Source organism: Erythrolamprus reginae, chromosome 10, assembly GCF_031021105.1.
Source record: "Erythrolamprus reginae isolate rEryReg1 chromosome 10, rEryReg1.hap1, whole genome shotgun sequence".
Lineage (NCBI taxonomy): Eukaryota > Metazoa > Chordata > Lepidosauria > Squamata > Dipsadidae > Erythrolamprus > Erythrolamprus reginae.
In genome coordinates this window covers 18528085-18555426 of record NC_091959.1, presented here as the reverse complement: position 1 = coordinate 18555426, position 27342 = coordinate 18528085, and the positions used below count along the sequence as shown (strand labels likewise).

The 27342-nt window shown below is 43.6% G+C and overlaps 1 protein-coding gene across 1 annotated transcript in view; it reads right to left on the bottom strand.

The window, feature by feature from the left end:
• Window positions 1–411: 411 nt before the first annotated feature.
• The window catches only part of NOX5 (NADPH oxidase 5), a 34432-nt gene continuing 7501 nt past the window's right edge, over window positions 412–27342 (bottom strand). Inside the window, exons 4-17 of the mRNA XM_070763603.1 lie at window positions 26753–26987; window positions 24436–24589; window positions 22244–22419; window positions 18622–18804; window positions 17912–18044; window positions 14607–14740; window positions 9625–9640; window positions 9496–9500; window positions 9377–9400; window positions 6971–7095; window positions 5752–5821; window positions 4235–4334; window positions 2954–3120; window positions 412–595 (exon numbers count right to left, since the gene is read on the bottom strand). Of these exons, the coding sequence (XP_070619704.1) occupies window positions 464–595; window positions 2954–3120; window positions 4235–4334; window positions 5752–5821; window positions 6971–7095; window positions 9377–9400; window positions 9496–9500; window positions 9625–9640; window positions 14607–14740; window positions 17912–18044; window positions 18622–18804; window positions 22244–22419; window positions 24436–24589; window positions 26753–26987 (1654 nt within the window). The 3' untranslated portion in view covers window positions 412–463. The remainder of the gene's footprint in view (window positions 596–2953; window positions 3121–4234; window positions 4335–5751; window positions 5822–6970; window positions 7096–9376; window positions 9401–9495; window positions 9501–9624; window positions 9641–14606; window positions 14741–17911; window positions 18045–18621; window positions 18805–22243; window positions 22420–24435; window positions 24590–26752; window positions 26988–27342) is intronic.

Genomic DNA, 27342 nt, shown 5'->3' with positions numbered 1-27342 from the left:
TCCAGACTTCGGTCGTGAGAGCAAAGGACACTACTGCAGGTGTCAGCCAAATCATGGACACTTCTCAAAACAAAAGGATGATTCATTATTGGGCAATGTGACCTGCAGCGTAGGAGGAGAAGAGATGTGTATTCTTGAACTATACGATAGTGAGTGGGAAAAGTTAAACTTAGCGCATCCTTCAGTGCCGAAATGACATATTCAATAAAGCTTTACTTTTGGGATCTTAAAGTTCCTGGAAATGTCTACTTTCATTGGATTCATTATTGGATCATTCATAGGGGCTTTGTCACTTTGTTGCTGAAGCAATGCATATTCTGATGATGTTGCTTATATTTCGCACACCTTAAAATTTTAAAAGGGGGTTGCGATGGCTAAGAGATTAAAGGCACTGAGCCTGTCAATTGGAGAGAAGACCATGTTGGTCAAAAGGAACACAAAAAAAAATTCTAACATCTTGCAGCTAGAAGTTTTCCCTGAAAAAGGGAAAGGTGAACTGTTCACACTGAGCTTTGACCACCTTGGCGAGAGCTGGAGAGCCACAAAAGAAAACCTGGACTTTTCCTTGGTCGTCTTTGCCAATTTTCTGAAAGAGCTGAGAAAAAGAGAAGAAGCCGTCAGCAGCTGAAATACACGGCCCCTTTCCCCCTTCTTCTTTTTGATAGCAATTAGCCCATTACTCCAAGTAGACCTCTAAGCTGGCCTATCTAAATGTCTGTCTCCTCCATTTCTCAATCAGACCTCAGAATAGCTCTGTAAAATCCTCCAGCCAGCTGTTCTTAATTCTCAGATTCCTGATGCTTGCAACTGGTATTTTTATCTCCCACCAAACTATCTTGGGAAAGCAACTCCATCTGAACACATAGAACATACACTAAGTATTGCCCATATGCTGCAACGTTCTACCTGTCAATGACTACTTCAGCTTCAACCGCAACAACACAAGAGCACGCAACAGATTCAAATTTAATATTAACCACTCCAAACTTGACTGTAAAAAATATGACTTCAGCAACCGAGTTGTCGAAGCGTGGAACTCATTACCTGACTCAGTAGTGTCAACCCCTAACCCCAAACATTTTTCCCTTAGATTATTCATGATTGACCTCTCCAGGTTCCATAGAGGTCAGTAAGGGGCGTGCATAAGTGCACCAGTGTGCCTTCCGTCCCCTGCCCAATTGTCTCTCCTTATTTCATTTATCTTTTCTTCTTTTCAAATTTGTTCACCTATACTTATGCTTTCCCAAAAATGCCCATGTCACACCAACACTCCGCAGTCTGCATTGGTTGCCGATCAGTTTCCGGTCACAATTCAAAGTGTTGGTTATGACCTATAAAGCCCTTCATGGCACCGGACCAGATTATCTCCGGGACCGCCTTCTGCCACACGAATCCCAGCGACCGATTAGGGGTCGCTGGGATTCTCCGGGTCCCGCCTTCTCCGGGTCCCGTCAACTAAACAGTGTCGTTTGGCGGGACCCGGGGAAGAGCCTTCTCTGTGGCGGCCCCGGCCCTCTGGAACCAACTCCATCCAGAGATCAGAATTGCCCCCACCCTCCTTGCCTTTCGTAAGCTGCTTAAAACCCACCTCTGCCGTCAGGCATGGGGGAACTGAGATGTTCTTTCCCCCTGGGCCTCTACAGTTTATGCATGGTATGTCAGTATGTATGTCTGGTTTTTATAATAAGGGTTTTTAGTTGTTTTATTATTGGATTGCTACATATTGTTTTTATCACTGTTGTTAGCCGCCCCGAGTCCACGGAGAGGGGCAGCATACAAATCCAATAAATAAATAAATACTATACTTTTATATCTTTTCTTCTATTCGTTATATTACTACATATCTATTCTCTTCAATGTGTATTATGTATTGGACTAAATAAATAAATAAATAAATGAATGAATGAATGAATGAATGAATGAATGAATGAATGAATGAATGAATGAATGAATGAATAAATAAATAAATAAATAAATAAATAAATAAATAAAACATTGCTTTTCTTCTTGACGCTTCAGTTTGTTGATCCTCATTCCAAGATCTCACTCAGCTGTCTGGAGGCACCATTCCCCTGTGAACCTATCTAGCAGATACAGGTGGATGATAAAAATCTTCCATAGTCTTTACAAACTGAATTTACAGCAAAAGACCCATACTTTAATTACATGCTACCAATGTTCTTAACCTACAGTCTTCCTTTCTTGAACATTTACATTGTTCAAATATACAGTGGTACCTCTACCTAAGAACGCCTCTACTTACACATTTTTCTAGATAAGAACTGGGTGTTCATGATTTTTTTGTCTCTTCTCAGGAACCATTTTCCACTTACAAACCTGAGCCTACGAAACTGTAACTGGAAAAGGCAGGGAGAAGCCTCCGTGGGGCCTCTCTAGGAATCTTCTGGGAGGAAACAGGGCAGTAAAAGGCAGGGAGAAGCCTCCGTGGGGCCTCTCTAGGAATCTTCTGGGAGGAAACAGTGCAGTAAAAGGCAGGGAGAAGCCTCCGTGGGGCCTCTCTAGGAATCTTCTGGGAGGAAACAGAGCAGTAAAAGGCAGGGAGAAGCCTCCGTGGGGCCTCTCTAGGAATCTTCTGGGAGGAAACAGGGCAGTAAAAGGCAGGGAGAAGCCTCCGTGGGGCCTTTCTAGGAATCTTCTGGGAGGAAACAGGGCAGTAAAAGGCAGGTAGAAGCCTCCGTGGGGCTTCTCTAGGAATCTTCTGGGAGGAAACAGGGCAGTAAAAGGCAGGGAGAAGCCCCCATGGGGCCTCTCTAGGAATCTCCTGGAGGAAACAGGGCCTCCACCCTCCCTGAGATTTCCCCAATCGCAGGCATTATTTGCGTTTACATTGATTCCTATGGGAAAAATTGCTTCTTCTTACAAACTTTTCTACCTAAGAACTTGGTCACGGAACGAATTAAGTTCATAAGTGCGGTTCAGAGGGCAAACCCACCTGTTTCCAGTCTGGCCTCCCAGGCTTTGTTCTCGTCCTGAGGCCTGTGATTGAGTCTTTCTTTTCTTTTTTTGCAAGTAGATCCAAGGCCATCTGCAGGCCCACAGCCTTCATGTCGCTCTTGTTAAGCGCTGAAGTCATGTACAAATGCATCTCCAGGAAACGGGCTAGGAATTGGAAAACCAGGTGGATTTAGCAGACCATATCATGGCCCCCTTTCTTGAATTTCTATCTTCATCATTGATTGCCTATAGAGCCTATTTACCTAATGGGCAGAACTATTTGGAGCAAGATTTCAATTCATGTAGAAAACCTCGGGTATGTGCAGCAGTGGGCTATGAGCCGGAATGCTAAATTGTGCTCGCCGCAGCGGCTCATAAGTTCTTGCGGGACCAGCATGATTTTGCTGCTGCACCCATGGAGGTAGCGAAATAGGGCATGGAGACGCAAGGTAAAATCTTGCCAAAACACAGGCGCAATTTTGCTACCTTCACAGGTGCAGCAGCAAAATCGCACTGGTCCTGCAAGAACTTATGAGCAGCCGCAGCGAGTGCAATTATTTTTTATTTGTTTATTTATTTATTTATTTATTCATTCATTCATTCATTTATTTTTAATTTTTATTATTTACTTACTTACTTACTTACTTACTTACTTACTTACTTACTTACTTACTTACTTACTTATTGGATTTGTATGCCGCCCGTCTCTGTAGACTCGGGGCGGCTAACAACAATGATAAAAACAGCATGTAATTAATTTATTAATTTATTAATTTGTTAATTTGTTAATTTGTTAATTTGTTAATTTGTTAATTTGTTAATTTGTTAATTTGTTAATTTGTTAATTTATTAATTTGTTAATTTATTAATTTATTAATTTATTAATTTATTAATTTATTAATTTATTAATTTATTAATTTATTAATTTATTCATTCATTCATTCATTCATTCATTCAATTTTTATGCCGCCCTTCTCCTTAGACTCAGGGCGGCTTACAACGTGTTAGCAATAGCACTTTTTAACAGACACAGCCTATTGCCCCCACAATCCGGGTCCTCGTTTTACCCACCTCGGAAGAATGGAAGGCTGACTACACCTTGAACCAGTGATGAGATTTGAACCGCTGACCTATAGATCTACAGTCAGCTTCAGTGGCCTGCAATACAGCACTCTACCTGCTGCGCCACCCCAACTCATAGCCCATCGCTGGGTATATGCATTCTCCCTCGTCCAGCTGGATGGGGGTGAACATAGGCTAGGAGGAAGCAGACACCTACCTGTTGTTTCTTCACTGCCTTGCATGGCTTCCAGTTGGGTAAGCAGGCTGACAAACCACTCAAAGGATTTTTGGTCTCGATTGATCCAAACAAAGTCTACCTGGAGAAGAGAGAAAACAGGGCGACCCTGTATAGCGACTGTCTTATTCTAGCGACCCTTCGCAGTTATGATGGTTACATTATAAACCATGAGTTCATTTATAACCTTCACAGGACTGTGAAGAGAAGGAAAGCTGGAGGAAGACTGTTTAGCACAGGAGCAGTTTCACTTAGCAAACATCATTAATAACCGAGTTACCATCCCAATTGGTTGCCATCATTTTATTTATTTATAAATGTAAATACTACTCTATCTTTCAAAAAACAAATTTCCTATGCCCGCTTTTGAACAGTACAGTGATACCTTATCTTACGAACTTAATTGGTTCCGGGAGGAGGTTCGTAAGGTGAAAAGTTCGTAAGACGAAACAATGTTTCCCATAGGAATCAATGGAAAACCGATTAATGCATGCAAGCCCAAAATTTACCCCTTTTTCAAGCCAAAGCGCCCGTTTTTGCACTGGTGGGATTCCCCTGAAGCTCCCCTCCATGGGAAACCCCACCTCCGGACTTCCGCGTTTTTGCAATGCTGTAGGGAAATCCCAGGAGGGGAATCCCAGGATCGCAAAAACGGGCACTCCGCTGGCAATGGAAGTCCGGGGGGGGGGGTCCCAGTGAGGGAAGCCTTAGCAAAATCGCACCATCGCAAAAACACAGAAGTCCGCAAAACCCCACCTATGGACTTCTGTGTTTTTGCAATGGTGCAAAAATGCGGAAGTCAGGAGGTGGGGTTTCCCATGGAGGGGAGCCTCAGGGGAATCCCAGGATTGCAAAAACGGGCGCTTTGCTTGCAATGGAAGTCTGGAGGCGGGACATCCCAGTGGCGGCGGCGGGTTCGTAAGGCGAAAAAAGTTTGCAAGAAGAGGCAAAAAAAAAAATCCGAACCCCGGGTTCATATCTCGAAAAGTTCGTATGACGAGGGGTTCGTATGACAAGGTACCACTGTATTTAAAAAACTAAACAGCTCTTATAATCAATTAAAACTATTACAGCAGCCACTTGTTAATGGAGATGAAGTACTTTAGAGAATCACCGCACAGCAGCTAAAGAAGATTAGAAGTCAGGAAAGAGTAGAAAGACCTTCAATGGGCACCAAAGTCCATCCATTAAAGTCTAGGCAAGGAGGATTTTCTAGCTCAGAAGTCCCCAAACCTGGCAACTTTAAGACTTGTGGACTTCAACTCCCATAGTTGGCTGGAGAATTCTGGGAGTTGAAGTCTACAAGTCTTAAGGTGGCCAAGTTGCAGCTCCCTCATCTGCAAAGGATCAAGGGCCTCCAATAGTGAGGTTGGGATTCCAGTAAGGATGCTCCAAAAGAAGTATATTCCTTCAGTCACAATGGTTTCAAAGGTTTTAGAAATAAAAATACTATTTTCAGGTATTTTCGGGTAATTCCAAACTGCCGGCAGGCATCTCACCTTCTGAAGCTTCATATTCTCATCCAAAAAATTACTGTGGCTGCAGGAGGCTTGTATTCGCATATGATGCCTGGGGAGAGAAATGAGTAGAGTCGATGAAAAAGGGGGGGGGAAATTAAATAAATGAGCTAAATGCACAGAATAGGTGAAACTTGGCTCAATAGCAGTAACTGTGAGAGGAATCTTGGAATCCAAATGGCAATCACTTAAATATCAGCCAGCAATGTGTGGCAGACGTCCTCGGAAAGGGTTGGCATATATATATATAGTGTACAAGTGTGTGTGTGTCATGTGGGGGAAACATCCACATGCTGCAGGCCTGTTTTGCTCTCGATGGAATCTGCCGACAAAGACTCCTCTGACCAAGGAAGTGTGAGTGACAGGGAAGAGGGGAGTTTGGCAGACAGCCCAGGAGGAGATCAATCATCTGTATCATCCCTGGATTCTGAACAAGAATTAATGACACATCCACGCATGCGTAGAGTGATGCATAGGAGACAACAACTGAAGGATTATTACAAGAGAAAATGAGGCCACCTGTGGTTGGGTGGGGCTCCAGTAATTAGTGCTACAGATAAAAGTACAGCCTGGTGTTTTAACCCCATGGCAGTTTATCTGATTCATTGTTTCGTCAAGATCGTGGGTTTTGTGCTGTTCAAGACTGTGTGTGGACTCTCTGAACTTTAGAATTGGACTCAATTTCCCAGTTATTGGTTGAGCAATTGGATTGCATTTAACCTGCGCCTTGTGTGTACCAGAAAATCCCTTTGACATTTAAAAAGGGAGCTGTTTCTGTTTTTCTCTTTATAAAAACTTTTGGGTTTTCCTTTTATTGTGTGGTGTGTGTCTTCCTGGACTAATTACCCTGTAATTACGGGCAGTTGAAACACGCCGGCAGAACAGATATTATATTGTATTGTATTCTAATTTGAAGGTATGTGAATTTGTATTCCTGTAAGGTATGGAAGAAAAATAAATAAATAAATAATATCCAAAAAATAAAAAAGTCAACCAAAAAAGAAAACAACACCCTGGTACAATCCCCAGAGTACTTTTTCAAAAAAGGCAACTGGACTTTGTTTTAGGGTACCAACCAAGTCCTGATGCCTTTTGAAAAAGCACTTTTGGGACAATCAGGACCTGCATGATGGAGGAGCTCAATAGACTCTTTAGCACAGCACTTTGCTAGAGTTTGGACCCTATTCTCTTGCAGACCAACCTGAACATGATGCTTTGTAAAATGGAGGCAAAGGGGGTGATGCCAATTCCTGCCGCAATCAACACCGCATGCTCCGAAGAGAAGATCCGTCGCGTTGAAGTGCCATAGGGACCATCAATATAACACTAAAGACAGAAGGGAAAAGGACCTGTGTGTTTTGACCCTGGGCTTGGCAAGGGTGGGTTATTCCCTTCTCCTTGAAGCCAGAGGCATGTGAATGTAGGGCAGACTTTACAGAGTCAAACGCTCTATGGGATTTTTTTTTAAATTTATTTAATTTATTATTTTATTTTATTCATTAGATTAGTATGCCGCCCCTCTCCAAAAACTCGGGGGGGGGGGGCTCACAGGCTACAATATAAAACATGAATACAAAACAAATCTAAATAATTTTTTTTTAAAGTAAGCTAAAAACCCAGTATATTAAAATCAATCAAACAATTCAATCACAGCCATGCATCACATTTATTAGCCAGGGGGTCTAGATCTAATTGCCCCAAGCCTGGCGACATAAGTGAGTCTTGAGACTTTTGCGGAAGGCAAGGAGGGTGGGAGCAATGCGAATCTCTGGGGGGGGGAGCTGATTCCAGAGGGCTGGGGCCCCCACAGAGAAGGCTCTTCCCCTAGGTTCCATCTGGTTGATGGAACCTGGAGGCCAACTCTGTGGTATCTAACCGACCGCTGGAATTCATACAGCAGAAGGCGGTCCTGTAAGTAATCTGTCCCGATGCTCACACACACACACAAACACACAGAGAGAGTTTGTGTTATAGGTTCTTTAGTTCACAATACTGGGATAACAGGTATGACAAAAATCACAGGATTTCCCTTGATTTGGCCAGGATGATATCACTGGAAAAAAATATGGTTTGCCATTGTTTTCATTTCAAATAGAGGAGTTAATTAATTCCCATTGTTCAGCCAAATCAGCCTGTAACCTCTTCTTGGCTAGACCAGTGTTTTTCAACCAGTGTGCCGCGAGACATGGTCAGGTGTGCCGCGAAACTCAGAGAGAGAAAGAAAACAAGAGAGAGAGAAAGAAAGAAAGAAAGAGAGAAAGAAAGAAAACAAGAGAGAGAAAGAAAGAAAACAAGAGAGAGAGAGAAAGAGAGAGAGAAAGAAAGCAAGAGAGAGAAAGAGAGAGAGAGAAAGAAAGAAAGCAAGAGAGAGAAAAAGAAAACAAGAGAGAGAGAAAGAAAGAAAGAGAGAAAGAGAGAGAGAAAGAAAGAGAAAGAGAGAAAGAAAGAAAGCAAGAGAGAGAGAGAGAGAACAAGAGAGAGAAAGAAAGCAAGAGAGAGAGAAAGAAAGAGAGAGAAAGAAAGAAAGAGAGAAAGAGAAAGAGAGGGAGGGAAGGTGGGAGAGAGAAAAACATAGGGAGGGAGGGCGGGAGAAAGAGAGCAAAAAAAAGAGGAAGAAAGGAAGAGAGAAAGAAAGAGGGATGGAAAGAGAAAAAAAAGAAGGGAGAGAAAGAGGGAGGGAGAGAGAAATAGAGCGAAAGGGAGGAAGAGAGAGAAAAAAAATTTGTCCAAACTTTTTTTAGCCACCCCTCCCCCCTCTCAATGTGCCCCAGGGTTTTGTAAATGTAAAAAATGTGCCATGGCTCAAAAAAGGTTGAAAATCACTGGGCTAGACAACTGTTTTTGGTTCTGCCTTTTGCAAAGGAGCTTGAACATTTGCAAAAAATGTTTATAGTGCTACCTTTAAAAAATAATCTTTATTAAATAATTTAAAAACATGAAATATATACATACATACACATATATAAACTTAACATACACTTAACTCTGCGTGACATCAACATCAACATATAACATATAAACAAAACACGTAAACCATCAATAATTATATTTTTGTAGCATTACGCACCATTGTGTCGATAGTACTGTTGGTTTTTTAACTTGTCTACCTTAGCATATTACCTTAGCTTTATTTTCTTTGAGTTTCGTAATCTTATTTATCTGTTAGTGTTTATCTATCTATCTACTAATATTATGTTTAATATACATGTATTGTTTTATTTGGTTTTTGTGGTCTAACCAATTGTACCATTTTCCCCTAATCTTATAGAATTCTGTTTCTTCCTTGTCTTGCAGTTTAATAAAAAAAATATTTAAATTTTTTTTTTATGATGCTACCAGTAATTATGCTTTTTCCAAACATTGAAGGGAGTGGTCTCCCTCCTTCCATTTCAAATCCCACCTCTTTTTACCCATAAATGTCTATGACTCCTCTCCCTAATGGCACTCGTTTGGAATTCTGCAGACTGCAACCACAACCCAAATGTCAGAACCTCCTCCTAGTACACAATTGCCCTTCATTCCTTGCCAGGCCATCAAACTGAGAATGCACTTTCCCAGGAACAGAGATAATTCCACCTGTACAGGTGCTTAATGAGAGAAAACGTACCTTGATGTTACAGAGCTTATGGTTCTTGGTGGGTCTGCCAAAAACCTGGTAAAAATAAAATATACATATTAGGTAGACAATAAGTTGATGCTCTTTAGTCAATGCCTTGGGGCTTCAACTTCTACTTTGAAATAGAAAATAATAAATTATCTCTCTCCCTCCCTCCCTCTCTCCCTCTCACTCCCTTTTTCTCTCTCCCCCTCCTCCGCCCCCCCTTGGGACTCTCATAACTTTATGTGAGAAAGTACGCAAGAATTCTCCTCCCTGGTTTATTTTATTTATTTTATTTTATTTATTTATTTTGTCCAATACACAATGAGGGTTTTAGTGGGTATATATCTATATACACATAGTAAAATACATTATGAAGGTTATAGAGGAGATACTCATAGTAAAATATATCTAAGAAATAATAAAAAAGAAGATATAGAAATAGAACATATCAATGAAACAATAGAAGAAGAGATATAGGAATAGAAGAAAGGTACAGGAGATATAGGAGAGCAATAGGACAGGGGACGGAAGGCACTCTACTGCACTTGTACTCGCCCCTTACTGACCTCTTAGGAATCTGGATAGGTCAACCGTAGATAATCTAAGGGTAAAGTGTTGGGTGTTTGGGGATGACACTATGGAGTCCGGTAATGAGTTCCACGCTTCGACAACTCAGTTACTGTTAGGCGCTCACCTCTTCAGGTCCATCTGTTACAGTGATGCTGGAATCCTGGATGAGTGTGTATGATACCATTTCGATCATCTCATCTTTAGTGGTTGCCACTGGCACGTCCAAATCAGAAGAGCAAAAGAGCTGAAAAAAGAGTTCAGAGTGACTCTGAGTGCAAAGAAGAGCAACAAAAATTATTATGAAGAATGGTTGCAGGAGCTTTGTATGTATAGTTTAATGTAAAGAATGAGTAGGGAAGACACGATAGCAGTGTTCAAATATCTCAGGGGTTGCCACAAAGAAGAAAGAGTCAATCTATTCTCCAAAGCACCTGAAGACAGAACAAGAAGCAATGGGTGGAAATTAATCAAGGACAGAACTAAGGAGAAATTTTCTGACAGTTAGAACAATTAATCCGTGGAACAACTTGCCTCCAGAAGTTGTGAATGCTCTAACACTGGAAATTTTTAAGAAGAGATTGGACACCATTTGTCTGAAATGATATTACAGTAGTCCCTCACCTATCGCTGGTGTTACGTTCCAGACCTGGCCGCGATAGGTGAAATCCGCGATGGGGAATTTATCAACTGATAGTACTTATTTAAGTATTTATATTGTAATTGTTTGGTAAGTTTTCATTGTTTTAAGTGTTTATAAACCCTTCCCACACAGTATTTATTTTAGATACAGTATTTAAATACAGTATTTACAATTTTAGATTTATTTTTTTTAAAAAAAAACCTGCCGATCGAGTTCGGCGGGCTGTTTAAATCTGCCGATCGACTTCCTCAGAACCCCGCGATGAAGTGAAGCCGCAGTAGGTGAAGCGCGGTATAGCGAGGGACTACTGTACTTGTATAGCTTACAAATACATTAAATTATCTTATTGATTGATTGATTGATTGATTGATTGATAGATAGATAGAGTTGGAAGGGGCCATGCATGTCATCAAGTCCAACCTCCTGCCTAAGCAGGAACCCTCTAGCATCCTAGCCAAATGGAAGTCCAATTTCCTCTTTAAAATGTCCAGAGTATTGGAGTTCACAACGTCCGCTGGTAGGTTGTTCCACTGGTTGATCGTTCTGACCGTCAGGAAGTTCTTCCTTATTTCCAGGTTGAATCTCTCCTTGGTCAGCTTCCAGCCGTTGTTCCTCGTCCGGTCCTCCAGTGCCCTGGAGAATAAAGTGATCCCCTCCTCTCTGTGGCAACCCCTCATATACCTATAGACTGCTATCATGTCCGCTCTGGCCCTCCTTTTCTCTAGGCTATCCATGCCCAGTTCCCGCAGTCTCTCTTCGTAAGTCTTGGTTTCTAGGCCCCTGATCATTTTGGTTGCTCTTTTCTGCACCTTCTCCAGATTTTCAATGTCTTTTTTGAAGTGTGGTGACCAGAACTGAACACAGTACTCCAGGTGTGGTCTGACCAGGGCGCAGTAGAGTGGTATTAAGACTTCCCTGATCTTGGAGTGTATATCATAAACACACAGCTCTTACTACATCAGTCACAATGAATCAGCAATAATGAACAGAGAAAACAGAGAGAGCAGAGAGAAAGAACAAGCAGGAAGAGGGAGATTGTGATCCCGCTATATAGAGCTCTGGTGAGACCACATTTGGAATACTGTGTTCAGTTCTGGAGACCTCACCTACAAAAACATATTGACAAAATTGAACGGGTCCAAAGACGGGCTACAAGAATGGTGGAAGGTCTTAAGCATAAAACGTATCAGGAAAGACTTAATGAACTCAATCTGTATAGTCTGGAGGACAGAAGGAAAAGGGGGGACATGATCGAAACATTTAAATATGTTAAATATGTATAAATATGTTAAACATTTACATATGTTAAATATGTTAAGGTCCAGGAGGGAAGTGTTTTTAATAGGAAAGTGAACACAAGAACAAGGGGATACAATCTGAAGTTAGTTGGGGGAAAGATCAAAAGCAACATGAGAAAATATTATTTTACTGAAAGAGTAGTAGATCCTTGGAACAAACTACCAGCAGACGTGGTAGATAAAATCCACAGTAACTGAATGTAAACATGCCTGGGATAAACATATATCCATCCTAAGATAAAATAAAGAAAATAGTATAAGGGCAGACTAGATGGACCATGAGGTCTTTTTCTGCCGTCAGACTTCTATGTTTCTATGTTTCTAAGAATCACGCTTCTGATTCCCACTTATGGCAATTTCCAACAATAACTCTAAAAGCCATAGTAGCTCAATACATATAAGCATTCATTGTTAGCTTGTTTATATATTGTCAAACCCAATTGTTTTGTACATAGTACAAACAAAACTGACAGCCCCAATCAGATTGTAGGAGAAAGCAAGGGCTACCTCCTTGAGCTAATTCCCAGGAAACACAGGCTTCATAAGGAAAGCACCAGGTGTCATGTTAGTGCAGCAGTATGAGGCTAAATGGCTATGGAGGACAATGTCAAGTAGCCGGAAAGGAAGGGATGCACACAGTGCAAACCAAAAACAGTCCTAGGAGCCAAGCAGATCCTAGCCTCTAGTCCACCAGGGCAGGGGTAGGCAAAGTTGGCTCTTCTATGACTTGTGGACTTCAACTTCCGACCACACCTGGAGTACTGTATTCAGTTCTGGTCACCACACTTCAAAAGAGACATTGAAACTCTGGAGAAGGTGCAAAAAAGAGCAACCAAGATGATTAAGGGACTGGAAACCAAGACTTATGAAGAGAGACTGCGGGAACTGGGCATGGATAGCCTAGAGAAAAGGAGGGCCAGAGCGAATATGATAGCAGTCTACAAGTGTACGAGGGGATGTCACAGAGAGGAGGGGATCACTTTATTCTCCAGGGCACCAGAGGGCCGGACAAGGAACAACGGCTGGAAGCTGACCAAGGAGAGATTCAACGTGGAGATAAGGAGGAACTTCCTGACGGTCAGAGCGATCAACCAATGGAACAACCTACCAGCGGACGTTGTGAACTCCAACACTCTGGACATTTTTAAGAGAAGATTGAACTGCCACTGCAGGGGGGGGGGGGTTGAACTTGATGGCCTTCATGGTCCCTTTCAATCTAACAATAACTAAATAACTAAATAACTAAATAACTAAATAACTAAATAACTAAATAACTAAATAACTAAATAACTAAATAACTAAATAACTAAATAACTAAATAACTAAATAACTAAATAACTAAATAACTAAATAACTAATAAATAAATAAATAAATAAATAAATAAATAAATAAACAAACTAACTAACTAACTAACTAACTAACTCCCAGAATTCCTGAGCTAGCATGATTGGCTGAGGAATTCTGGGAGTTGAAGTCCACAAGTCATAGAAGAGCCAACTTTGCCTACCCCTGGCACCAGGTATAAGCAGGGATTCTGTCCGCAGCGGAAGGAAGCACCATTTCAACTAGGTCAGATGAAATAAGCCAGGCAGCTTCATGTGTGAGAAGAAGATGAGGGGATAACTGCAACCAGTGCAGATGTCCTTAAAACAGCTGGGCTTTGGGTGATGTATGGATAAGCTCCCTATTCAGCATACGCAAATCTGTAAAGGGAGGGTGCTGGGCAGGCAGGGTGTCTTTGCACCAGCAGTGAGTCTCTTCCACACAGAGAGCACCCTATTCATTGATTCATCCTGAAACTTGTGCTTTCCAGATGTTTTTTTCAACAACAGGTCCCAATTTCTAAACTGATTCATTCCCCCACACACCCAATCATTCTGGTCTATGGTTGGATTTTCTACTTTGATCTCCACACTTAATTTCATTTGACTTAAATAAGTCTGTGTGAGGCTCATCTAGTTTGTTAGAAGTTGCACTGAAAATAGGCAAAAGAAGGGGGGAAAAGAAAACAGACAGGATCACCCTTTGGTATATTTTCAGACACATTATGACAGCGTAGACTTGGAGATCCCAGGGGAACCACGTGGAATCTCTGCAATTCCTATAACTTGTGAACTCCCCAACTTTGGACATTTTCAAGAGGAGATTGGACTGTCATTTGGCTGGGGTGCTGTAGGATTTCCTGCTTAAGCAGGGGGTTGGACTTGATGACCTGCAAGGTCCCTTTCAATTCTGATAGATAGATTGATAGATAGGTAGATAGGTAGGTAGGTAGATAGGGTAGATAGGATAGATAGGATAGGTAGGTAGGTAGGTAGGATAGGATAGGATAGGAAGGAAGGTAGGCAGGTAGGTAGGTAGGTAGGGAGATAGGATAGATAGATAGATAGATAGATAGATAGATAGATAGATAGATAGATAGATGATAGATAGATAGATAGATAGATAGATGATAGATAGATAGATAGATAGATAGATAGATAGATAGATAGATAGATAGATAGATAGATAGAGAGGCAGATAGACAGACAGACAGACAGACAGACAGACAGACGGATAGACAAATAAATAAATAAATAAATAAACAAACAAACTCCCACCTAACATCAAGCTGGGAGAAGATTATCTGCCGAATCGGTCTTAGTAACAGATGACCCAGTAACAAGAACTAGAAAAACTATCAAGTGGAGAGTATTTTAAACTCCAAACCTGCACAAAATTTGAGACTCTGTTCTTGTTCCTTGATTTTCTGGCTGCCGACAATTCAGGGTTGTCATCAAAGGGCTCCTGAAAATTCCAGAAATACTCATGTAACCGGTAGGTCCATTGTCCCAGGGATCGAATATGCAACCAGATGGTGTCTTGGAAGAGAAGGAGAGGATTGAATGAAACCTTCCTGATTAAATGAGTAGGCTGCAGCACAGCAATCATAGAGATTAATATAAAGTAGGAGTGTCAATCTCAGATCTAAGCAGGAGGGTGCTTAGATCTGGCCCATGGGGCCGCCCTGGAAACAGTGAAGGACCAGCCCATGGTTCAGGAGTGTGTCCACTTACATTCCTTACCAGTTCTCATCAAGTTGGAAGGACGTGTTTGCCTATACAGTGGTACCTCTACCTAACAACGCCTCTACTTAAGAACTTTTCTAGATAAGAACCGGGTGTTCAAGGGTTTTTTGCCTCTTCTCAACAACCATTTTCTACTTAAGAACCGGAGCCTGGAAAAAATTTCCCAGGAAATTTGAGAGCGGCACGAAGGCCTGGGCAGTTTCCTGCCATTCCCCCTTTAATCCCAGCCATTTTGGGCTTTTCTGGACTGCCAGAGGAGCCTTTCAGTGGCACTTAAGGAGGCTTTGGCAGCCCAGAGCGAATGGAGGGAGGTGCGTGCTCCTCCTCGCTGCCTCAGAGTCGCTTTTTTTTTCTTTTACGCCTTAAAGTTTTAGATTTTTTTTGATTCCCCTCACCTCACCATCTTCCTTCGGCAGCGACTGTCCTCCTCCTCTTCTTCCTCCTCTTCCTCCCACCCAAATTCCGAGCTTTTATTTCTTTCCTAATGGGTTTGCACGCATTTTACATTGGATCCTATGGGAAAAATTTGCTCCTCCTTGCAAACTTTTCTATTTAAGAGCCTGGTCAGAGAATGAATTAAGTTCGTAAGTAGAGGTACCACTGTAATTTTACTCATCAAAACCATAAGTGACAAGTTCATCCTCCCCCTCCCCCCCCCCCCAGTTTTACACAAAAAAGCCCATAAGAGATTTCCAGCCACCAATAAATATAGATGCTGTCCTTTCTCTAAACTACAAATTTTGCAGAATGCAGCCGTTTGAGCAGTCATGGGCCTATCCAGACATGCCCATATCTCTCCAACACTCTACAGTTTGCACTGGCTGCCAATTGGTTTCCGGACTCAATTCAAAGTACAGTGATACCTCGTCTTACGAACTTAATTGGTTCTGGGGCGAGGTTTGTAAGGTGAAAAGTTTGTAAGACGAAACAATGTTTCCCATAGGAATCAATGGGAAAGCGATTAATGCATGCAAGCCCAAAACTCACCCCTTTTGCCAGCCAAAGTGCCCGTTTTTGCGCTGCTGGGATTCCCCTGAGGCTCCCCTCCATGGGAAACCCCACCTCCAGACTTCTGTGTTTTTGTGATGCTGCTGGGGAATCCCAGCAGCGCAAAAATGGGTGCTTCACTGGCAATGGAAGTCCGGAGGTGGGGTTTCCCAGCGAGGGGAGCCTCAGCGAAATTGCAGCATCGCAAAAAAACGAAAGTCCTCGAAACCCCACCTCCAGACTTCCGTTGCCAGTGAAGCACCCATTTTTGTGCTGCTGGGATTCCCCTGCAGCATCGCAAAAACTCAGAAGTCCGGAGGTGTTGTTTCCCATGGAGGGGAGCCTCAGGGGAATCCCAGCACTGCAAAAACAGGTGCTTCGCTGGCAACAGAAGTCCAGAGGTGGGCATCCAGTGGCGGTGGCTTGGGTTTGTAAGGTGAAAATAGTTTGGAAGAAGAGGCAAAAAAATCTTAAACCCCAGGTTTGTATCTCAAAAAGTTTGTATGACGAGGGGTTTGTAAGACGAGGTATCACTGTATTGGTTATGACCTATAAAGCCCTATACGGCATGGGACCAGATTACTTATGGGACTGCCTCCTGCCGCATGAATCCCAGCAACCGGTTAGGTCTTACAGAGTCGGCCTTTCCCATCAACTAGACAATGCCGCTTAGCGGGGCCTAGGGGAAGAGCCTTCTCGGTGGAGGCCCCGGCCCTCTGGAATCAGCTCCCCCCGGAGATTCATACTGCCCCCACCCTCCTCGCCTTCCGCAGGAGTATGCTGCCAGGCTTGGGGTCATTAGACACTGTCCCCTGGCCGATGAATGTATGGTAGGTTTGTTGACTGCATGGATATGTGTGCATTCTAATTGGTTTCCTGGTGTTTAGATTTAACTCTTAACTTTAATTAACTGGATTTCGATGTACATTGTATTTTTATATTTTGCAAGCCGCCCCAAGTTCTCGGAGAGGGACGAAATCTAAATCTAAATCTAAATCTAAATCTAAATCTAAATCTAAACCTAAACCTAAACCTAAATCTAAATCTATCAATAAAATAAGAGAAGTTAATTTATCAATTTGTTTCAACTTCCCCAACCATTCCTCCAGAGTGGATCGTTACACTGCAGTTGATGTTCCAACATAGTTTGACGTTGGGAAATTTATTTATTTTTATTTTATTTATTTATTTATTTATTCATTCATTCATTCATTCATTCATTCATTGGATTTGTATGCTGCCTCTCTCCGTGGACTCGGGGCAACTCACAGCATGTCCATAAAACAATGTACAATTTACAATTGGATCCAACTAAGATAAATAATTAACTAAAAACATTATAAAAACTAAATATCATAATCATTCATTCAATACAACCAAACATTAAACATTCATTGGCCAGGGGCTGGGGTCGAGTGACCCCAAGACTGATGGCATAAATAAGTTTTTAAGTTCTTTTGAAAGGCAAGGAGGGTTGGGGCAGTGTGAATCTCCGGGGGGGGGGAGCTGATTCCAGAGGGCTTGGCCCCCCACAGAGAAGCCTCTTCCCCTAAGCCCCGCCAAGCGACATTGTCTAGTTGACGGGACCTGGAGAAGGCCGACTCTGTGGGACCTGAACGGACACTGGGATTCGTGCGGCAGAAGGCGGTCCCGTAGGTAATCTGGTCCCATGCCATGTAGGACTTTATAGGTCATAACCAACATTTTGAATTGTATTTGGAAACAAATTCGCAGCCCACGCAGGGTGGGGTCACCCTTTGTAGCACCGTAAGCTCGGAAGTGCTGGGCAGCTCAATGGGCATGGCCATTCAAGGCACCCCATTTTTCAGCATTCAGGGTCATCTCAGAAAGTGAAGGAAAGAATAGAGCCATTGCTTTTGATACGGAGGACTCTGCTCCCTTTGAGATGCTACTGTCGAGGCCAAAGCCCTGGGCTTGGGAGGGATGCAGCTACCCCTCGGACGGTCAATCCCCTACCTGGCTGCTCGGGAGCACTGCTGATAGTGAAGGGGTGCCACTCATAGCGGGCAATGACCGGAATGTTCAGGTACACATAGTCACCAGGTTTGTAGTGGAAAAAGGGGGGCCTTTGAATCACCAAATGAGTCACCTGGATTTCAAAAGAAGTAACAATGGGACACAGATGGTGTATGTTAGTACGTCTCGGTACAAAACCTTCAACACACATTGTTGTTAGCCGCCCCGAGTCTACGGAGAGGGGCGGCATACAAATCCAATAAATAAAATAAAAAAAATAAATTAAGCAGAGTTGTTGTGGTGTAGGCAATGTGGGTTAGCCAGACAATGACTCAGACTTAGTATCAATGTATATACAACAATATTATTATTTACAAATATACAGAATCAACAATATAATACTCTTAATGGTTTACAATCCACGCACACAGCAAGAATACAGCTCAAGGCAAAGGGAACGGTGTTGGCGCCCTCTTCTGGCCAACCAGTAATATTTCCTTAAAGGTACAGTCTTTATATTTTACAAACTAACATGGTAATTTACTGTGTATGGCAACACCCAAGTAGGTTACGTACAATGTACTAACAGTGTCCTCTGGTAAGGATGAATTGGACAATTGGGCAAAAAAAACCATTGTTCCTTTTCTAGTCTCAACAAGTTATACATGCCGATGCTCATTTGTGTTTACTTTACCATTTGTGGAACCCACCTTGGAGGGTAGAAGGTTGACTTCCACAATGTTCAGCCCTCCGACACGTGACAAAGCCGCTGCAAAGGCCTTCTCTCCCAGGAAGAGAGATCCAGGGATCACAAACCACTTCCAGAAATTAGCACCGTGAAGAATCAGCAAAGCCCAGATGGGGACGTAAAAAAGGTGAGTCCAGTAGAAGACCTGCCGGTGGCAAAAGAAGGGACACATTTTGGAGAGCTGCTGCAGAAATTTTATTTATTTGTTTATTTATTGCATTTATAATACTAATAAAAAACAATAAAAACATCACATATATCATAAAACCATACTTGCAGCAATCAATTTTAATTCCAGGCCTGCCGGAAAAGCCAGGTTTTAACAGCTTTCCGGAAAACCGGTAGGGAGGAGATAATGCGAATCTCTGAGGGCAGTTGATTCCATAGGGTCGGAGCCACCACAGAGAAGGCTCTTCTTCGAGGTCCCGCCAACCGACATTGTTTGGCGGATGGGACCTGGAGAAGACCAACTCTGTGGGCCCTTGCTGGCCGCAATGAGTTATGAAGGAGGAGGCAGTCCTGTAAATAGTCTGGCCCTGGGTCATTTAGGGCTTTAAAGGTAATAATCAACACCTTGAATTGTGCTTGGAGACTGATTGGCAACCAACACAGGTCACATAGAGATGGAGTAAATACGGACGTACCTAGGTATACTCGTAATTGCAGGCGCCGCTGCATTTCGCACCAGCTGAAGTCTCCGAACACTCTTCAAGGATAGCCCCATGTAGAGTGCATTGCAATAGTCAAGATTTTGGTATTATTATTAGGGTTAGTCACACAGTCAGCTAGTTGTTTAGACTGGATTTGGCATTTTTATCCACTTACGGAGTACAGTGTTCCCTTGATTTTCGCGGGGGATGCGTTCTGAGTCTGCCCGTGAAAGTCGAATTTCCGCGAAGTAGAGATGCGGAAGTAAATACACTATTTTTGGCTAGGAACAGTGTCACAAGCCATCCCTTAACACTTTAAATCCCTACATTACAATTTCCCATTCCCTTAGCAACCATTTAGATTATTACTCACCATGTTTATTTATTAAAGTTTATTTTAAAAAAATTATTAAAGGCGGACGAAAGTTTGCCGATGACATATGACATCAGGGCAGGAAAAAACATGGTATAGGGGGAAAAAACTGCAAAGTATTTTTTAATTAATATTTTTGAAAAACCGTGGTACAGGCTTTTCGCGAAGTTCGAACCCGCGAAAATCGAGGGAACACTGTATTTTTGTCAACTCAAGGAAGTGAAGATACCCAACACTCCTGCCTCCTATTTCCTCCACAACCCAAACCCTGCAAGGTAGACTGAACGGAAAGAGAGTTGGCTGATCCAAAGTTACCCAGCCAACATTCATGTCTGAAGGAGGCCTAGAACCCACCGTCAAAGAAGCTTTCTTGGTTTGGTCCTCAAGGCTGCATTTTGCTGCTAAGGCCTTCCTTTGACAAGACACCTTAGACCTTTTTCTGGCTAGGAAGGCATACTAGCAAGCAAAGCCGGTTGGTGGGACCTAGGGGTAGAGCCTTCTCTGTGGGGGGCCCGGCCCTCTGGAATCAGCTCTCCCCAGAGATTTGCACTGCCCCCACCCTCCTTGTCTTCCGAAAAAGTTTAAAGTTAAAAAGTTTAAAGACTTATCTATGCCACTAAGCCTGGGGTCATTAGATCTTCCCCCCTGACCAACGAGTGTTTTACTGTGTTTCATGGAGTGAATTATATTATATTAGAACTTTTAGGTTTTTAAATTATATTAATTGGATCCAGATGTGTTGTTATGTTTTGTTTGATACGTTGTGAGCTGCCCCGAGTCGCGGCATACAAATCCAATAGATAGATAGATAGATAGATAGATAGATAGATAGATAGATGGATGGATGGATGGATGGATGGATGGATGGATGGATGGATGGATGGATGGATGGACGGACGAACAAACGAACAAACAAACAAACGGATGGACGGACGGACGGACGGACGAACAAACAAACAAACAAAAACAAACAAATAAATGGACGGACGAACAAACAAACAAACAAACAAAAACAAATAAATAAATGGACAGACGGACGAACAAACAAACAAACAAACAAACAAATAAATAAATAACTGTGCAAATGGGGGACAATGGGGACTAACAGGGACTATGGGGAACGGTGCTCGTCTCCATTTCAAGACCATTGAGTCACTGCTGTCCAAAGACACTTACAAGGCCATGTAGCCATCTTGACATCAAGGAGCACTGCTATCTTCCTACCAAAGTGGGATCTATTTATCTACTCGCATTTGCATGCTTTGGAACTACTGGGTTGGCAGGAGCTGGGAGCTCACCTCATTGTGTGGCATTTGGCATCTCAAACCCGGACTGCTGGCTTTCCAGCCAACCAAGCCCAGTGTCAGGCCCAAAGCCATTATGTGAAGTTAGAGGCTTTGGCCTGCTACAGTTAGCAGCAATAGGGAAACGGGAGGGGTGAGAGAGAGAGAGAGAGATTGATAACCACCACACATTCCCTTACACAGAGTCCAAGGTCAACTGAACAAATGAAGAAGCCAGTGAATCCCTGCACCGGATTGGTCCATGTGATTGCACTTGTGGGTGTGGGGATGTGAGATGAACTTTAACCTGTATTGTGCCGGGCTCTCTCATAGGAGCGTCCCAAAAATTCAAGGGTACAAATTTCAGACATACACACGTTTGCAAATTCAAAACAATGTTCTTTATCACAAAATTCAAAATAAACTAAGCACTCTTTTTGTATTGCAAAGAGCACTCATCCCAAAACAACCGGGTAGTCTGTACAATTTCCCTTAAGCAGTGATAAAGTCCTTAGCTAGCAGCTGTGAAGAAACTTCACACCCCTTCTTCTTCCAACGAAGTGAGACACACACACACACAAACGTTGCTCTGCTTTGTTTTCAAAGGCGTGAAAAAGCAACAAAGTCCAGAAAACACAGGATTCCTGATACTGCGATCAGATATTCTTCCACAACGGCCAAACCCACATGCTCCTATTTATAGCAGCAGCCCTAATTACTAGAGCCCCACCCAAACACAGGTGGCCTCCCTTATTTCCTATAATATGTTCTTACTTGGTCTCTTCTACACATAATTCTGCGCTTGCGTGGGTCCAAAACGTCATCATCTGAAGCAATAGAAGATAAGGAAGATTGACTGCCTGGGCTGTGTGCCAAGCCCCCCTCTGCCGAGTCACTCCCACCTTCTTCTTCGTCCGAGGAAACTAAACTGTGAACTGACTCTGTCGGCAATAACACAGGCCTGTGACATGTTGAAGTTTCCCCTGCATCCACCTCCACTTTCCCTGGGGCAGGAGCTGGGCTAGAGCCAACCACAACAACCTGGATGGGGAACTGAAGAGAATTTAGTGTTGGAATGACGGTTACGAATCCAACATGGTGATGCTAATAAATCGAACCTTGTGTGAGAGCACAGGAGTGGAATGTGATTTATTTCTCAGATGCTATTTGGTTCATTGACACCTAGTGTCTTAACAGCTGAGCCAACATGCCGTCCATTTTCAGGATGAAAAAAAGGCAAAATGAGCAAAGAAAGCTAGGGTAAGCTAAGGATGTTACCTCAAAATGGCCACTCCTGCGGACCAAGGTAGTGGAACACACGAGCATCAGAGAGATGAGCAGCTGCAAGAGGAAGCCCGTGAGAGAGGCAGTTCCATGAATCCATCCAATGCCAGGCTGGGTAGTAAAAAGGTATTCCCAGAGACGATACCCGTCTTTGGCCTGAGACAGTCTCGCTATGATGAAGGGAAAGGCTGGATAAGTAACTCCTTAACTCCTTGCATTATGGTGACAATGCTCAGTTATGCTGGCTCCCGGTCCATTTTGGGCCCCAAGTTCAGAATGCTGTTTCTGACTTTATGACTTAGGACCAGGTGCTTAAACATTTTGCTGGCTATCAGTCGAACATATTATTAGGATGACAGATGACAGCTTAAGTGATACAGGAACTTCTTTGTGATGGCACTACAGCTGCAAAATTACTCTCCAGCCGGAGAGATTATTTTTTTTAAAAAAAATTCGGCCTGAATTTGCAATACATTAGTGTAGTAGTTAGTTAGTTAGTTAGTTAGTTAGTTAGTTGGTTGGTTGGTTGGTTGGTTGGTTGGTTGGTTGGTTGGTTGGTTGGTTGGTTGGTTAGTTACTTAGTTACTTAGCTAGTTAGCTAGTTAGTTACTTAGTCAGTTACTTAGTTAGTTAGTTAGTTAGGTAGTTAGTTAGTTAGTTACTTAGTTAGTTAGTTAGTTACTTAGTTAGTTAGTTAGTTAGTTAGTTACTTAGTTACAGTGATCCCCCGATCATTGCGAGGGTTCCGTTCCAGGACCCCTAGCAATGATCGGGTTTTCGCGAAGTAGCGCTGCGGAAGTAAAAACACCATCTGGGCATGCGCAGATGGTGTTTTTACTTCCGCAGCGCTAGCGAGGAGCCGAAGATTGGGGTTCCTGGGAAGGGGACTCAGCTGGGAAGTGGCGCGGCTGTTTTAAAACGTCAACGTCGCCATGGGGGGCTTGCCAGCACCCCCCCCGGACCCCCAGCCCAGGTTTGGGGGGCTGCTAGGAAGCCCCCCATGCCGGCAGCGACGTTTTAAAACAGCCGCGCGGCTTCCCAATGAGTCCCGAAGACAAACGCGGAAGTTCACCTTTGACGTTTGTCTTCGGGACTCAGTTGCGAAGCCGCGCGGCTGTTTTAAAACGTCGCCGCTGGCATGGGGGGCTTCCTAGCAGCCCCCCAAACCCGGGTTGGGGGTCCGGGGGGGTGCTGGCAAGCCCCCCATGCCGGCGGCGACGTTTTAAAACAGCCGCGCGGCTTCGCAACTGAGTCCCGAAGACAAACGTCAAAGGCGAACTTCCGTGTTTGTCTTCGGGACTCATTGGGAAGCGGCGCGGCTGTTTTAAAACGTTGCCGCCGGCATGGGGGGCTTGCCAGCACCCCCCCGAACCCGGGTGGCCGGGCGAGCAGCGAGCGAAGGGCGGGTGGCCGGGCAAAGGGCGGGCGAGCGGCGAAAGGCGGGCGAGCGGGTGCTGGGGGGGCTTCTCGCCCTCCCGCCAGCAAGAGGGGGAGCGAACGGCATGGGCGGGCGAAGGGCGGGCGAGCAGCAGCGAGGAGTTTGCGTGGGCGGTGGGGAAACTCCTCGCTGATGCTCGCCCTCCCGCCAGCAAGAGGGGGAAGACCCAGGGAAGCCGCCCAGCAGCTGATCTGCCCGGCGCCATCTACGCATGCGTGGCCATAAAAAAAGGGCGCGCATGCGCAGATGGTGTTTTGACTTCCGGGTTTAAAAATCGCGATTTAGCCCGTTCGCAATGATCGGGGTCGCGATACCCGGGGGATCACTGTACTTACTTACTTACTTACTTACTTACTTACTTACTTACTTACTTACTTACTTACTTACTTACTTACTTACTTACTTACACTTCTATGCTGCCCAATCCCAAAGGACTCAGGGCAGTTTACAACAACAGTGTAAATACAAAACAAAAAAAAGAAGTCAAATTTAAGAACTAAAAAACTATAAAACCCTAATTAAAAATACATAAATTAAGCAATCACAACAACATGCATACTAATCATTCATACGATTTGGCCATGATAGTTAATTCATCGCTCCACATGGTATCTGTGGCTTTTAATCTGGGAATATTTATTTTTCTATTTATATTTTAAATGAGCAATACTTTGCATAAAATGCTCTGGGATACAATTAAGGCAATTAAATAACAAAAGAAAAAACAGAAAATTTGAGCAGCATTTACCAAAATTGATGATGTGAGCTCCCATGTGAAGGATAGTTAGAGCACCCACCACGTAGCCCATCAGCTGATGCAGGATGACGTTCAAGTCCAGGGGCAAAACTTTGGCTACCCAAGTGGTCCTTAGCCAGGTCAGAGATCGGCGTAACATTGGGACCTGGGGGCAGCAGATGGAGGGGAACAAAAGGGTTGAATTGAGAGGGGCAAAAATGCATCAATTCAGACATTACAGCAGAGTAGGGAAATAAGCTTGAAAAAGAAATGTACTAAGTACAAAATTCTGCCTCTGCCTCCTTGCAGCAAACAGCCAGGTCAGCTTCACCGCAGCCTGATTTAGCACCAGCAGCTGATTGGCAGTTGGATCTGCCTCCTGGAATATCCCCAATCAGCTGTTTAAGGTTGCGGGGGTCGTCATTGCTCATCACCAGTGCCACATATCACCATCTACACATGCCCCATTTTTGGCCTGTTCCAAGTAGTAAATGGGGCACATGGAGGCGGTGATAGGTGGTAGCAGCAATGGGTGGTGCTGGCGCTGATAGGCGACAGCGATCCCTGCAGCCTGCAATAGCTGATAGGAAGTATTATGGGAGACAGATGGGGTGCTTGTGCTAAATCAGGCTGCGCTGAAGATGACCACGCTGTTTGCTGTTTGCTGCAAGGAGGCAAATTTCTGGGAAGCAGATGCTGCAGGGCTTTGGCAACATACACTATATAAGATGCAAAGACATTTCCACCCACTTTTTGGGAGGGAGGAAGAGCGTCTAATACTCTGAAAAATACGGTAGCTTTGAGCAATATTTCTCAGACTTGGCACTGTACTTTTTGGAGTATAAGACATGCTTCTCTCCCCCCCCCCCTCCAAAAGAGGGTGGAAATGTTGGTGTGTCTTATACACTGAATACAGCCATTTTTGGCCTCCCCAAACTTCACCCCACATGTCCCATTTTTGCCAAAAACAGGCCTGGGGCATGCAGAGGCTTTGGGAGGCTTGCAGAGTGCTCCTGGGGTCTAGGGGGGCAAAAAACACCCAGTTTTTGCAAAAATGTCACTCATGCCATCATCACCTCGAGGTTCGACTACTGTAACGCTCTCTACATGGGGCTATCTCATGTTCGGAAACTTCAGATCATGCAGAATGCAGCTGCGAGAGCAATCATGGGCTTCCCCAGTTATGCCCATGTTACACCAACACTCCGCAGTCTGCATTGGTTGCCGATCAGTTTCCAGTCACAATTCAAAGTGTTGGTTATGACCTATAAAGCCCTTCATGGCATCGGGCCAGAATATCTTCAGACCGTCTTCTGCCGCACGAATCCCAGCGACCGGCTAGGTCCCACAAAGTTGGCCTTCTCCGGGTCCCATAGACTAAACAATGTTGTCTGGCGGGACCCAGGGGAAGAGCCTTCTCTGTGGTGGCCCCGGTCCTCTGGAACCAGCTCCCCCCAGAGATCAGAATTGCCCCCACTCTCCTTGCCTTTCGCAAGCTCCTTAAAACCCACCTCTGTCATCAGGCATGGGGGAATTGAGATATTCCTTTCCCCCCAGGCCTATACAAGTTATGCATGGTATGTTTGTGCTTATGTTTGGTTTTTTAATAAGGGTTCTTTTAGTGACTTTTAATTATTAGATTTGTAATATATTGTTTCTATTATTGCTGTCAGCCGCCCCAAGTCTGCGGAGAGGGGCGGCATACAAATCTAATAAATAATAATAATGATAATAATGATGATAATGATGATAATGATGATAATGATGATAATAATGATAATGATGATGATGATGATAATAATAATAATAATAATAATAATAATAATAATAATAGTAGTAGTAGTAGTAGTAGTAGTAATTTTTCACCTGCTATGCTTCATGTTTTTGCCCTCCCCAGCTGCCAGGTGCACTTTGCAGCAGAGGTGGGTTTCAGCAGGTTCTGACCCGTACTGAAGAACTGGTAGCTGGTAGAAATTTTGAGTAGTTTGGACAACTGGTAAATACCACCTCTGACTGGTCCCACCCTCATCTATTCTCTGCCTCCCCAGTCCCAGCTGATTGAGAGGAAATGGGGATTTTGCAGTACCTTTCTCCCGGCACTCCCACCAAGCCATGCTACGTCTATCAAGCCACACCCACAGAACTAGTAGGTAAAAAAAATTTGAAACCCACCACTGTTCTTTTTGCTATTGCAAAGTTATAATTTAAAAACAAAGCTTGGATTTCCTAGTGAGCAACGGCTACAGGGCTGTTTTTCTCTGGCTGCAAATTTCCCTGATGGTGAACCACCTTGGCAGCTTGGGATGTGGGATGCAGTCCCGTTCCTCACCAGTATGAATGCGCAGTTGAAGTTCAGGCACTGCCCACAGCCTCTGGCCACCATGATCCAAATGCCAGAGCCAGTCTGCTTTAGGGCAGCCAAGACAAAGAGGATAATGTTCACACAGGCATAGCCACCCAGCAGAAGAAGCTTGTTCTTATTGTTATGCCAATACACAGGACTCAAGATATGTTGGGTTTGGCTCTTCCGGGGAGCTGTGGGCGGCTTTAGCCAACTTGCAGCACTAAAAGAGAAAGGAGAGAAGTTTTGGGGGCTTTTCAACATTATTATTATTTTATTATTTATTATTATTTATTAGATTTGTATGCCGCCCCTCTCCGAAGACTCGGGGCGGCTCACAACAATAGTAAAAACAATGTCAAAGAATAAATCTAATATTAAAAAGAAGCACATATAAAGCTCCTCATTTAAAACCAAACAACACATACATACCAATCCTAAAATATAAAAGCCTAGGGAGGTGTCTCAATTCCCCCATGCCTGGCGATATAGGTGGGTCTTGAGTAATATACGAGCAGTTCTGATCTCCGGAGGGAGTTGATTCCAGAGGGCCGGGGCCGCCACAGAGAAGGCTCTTC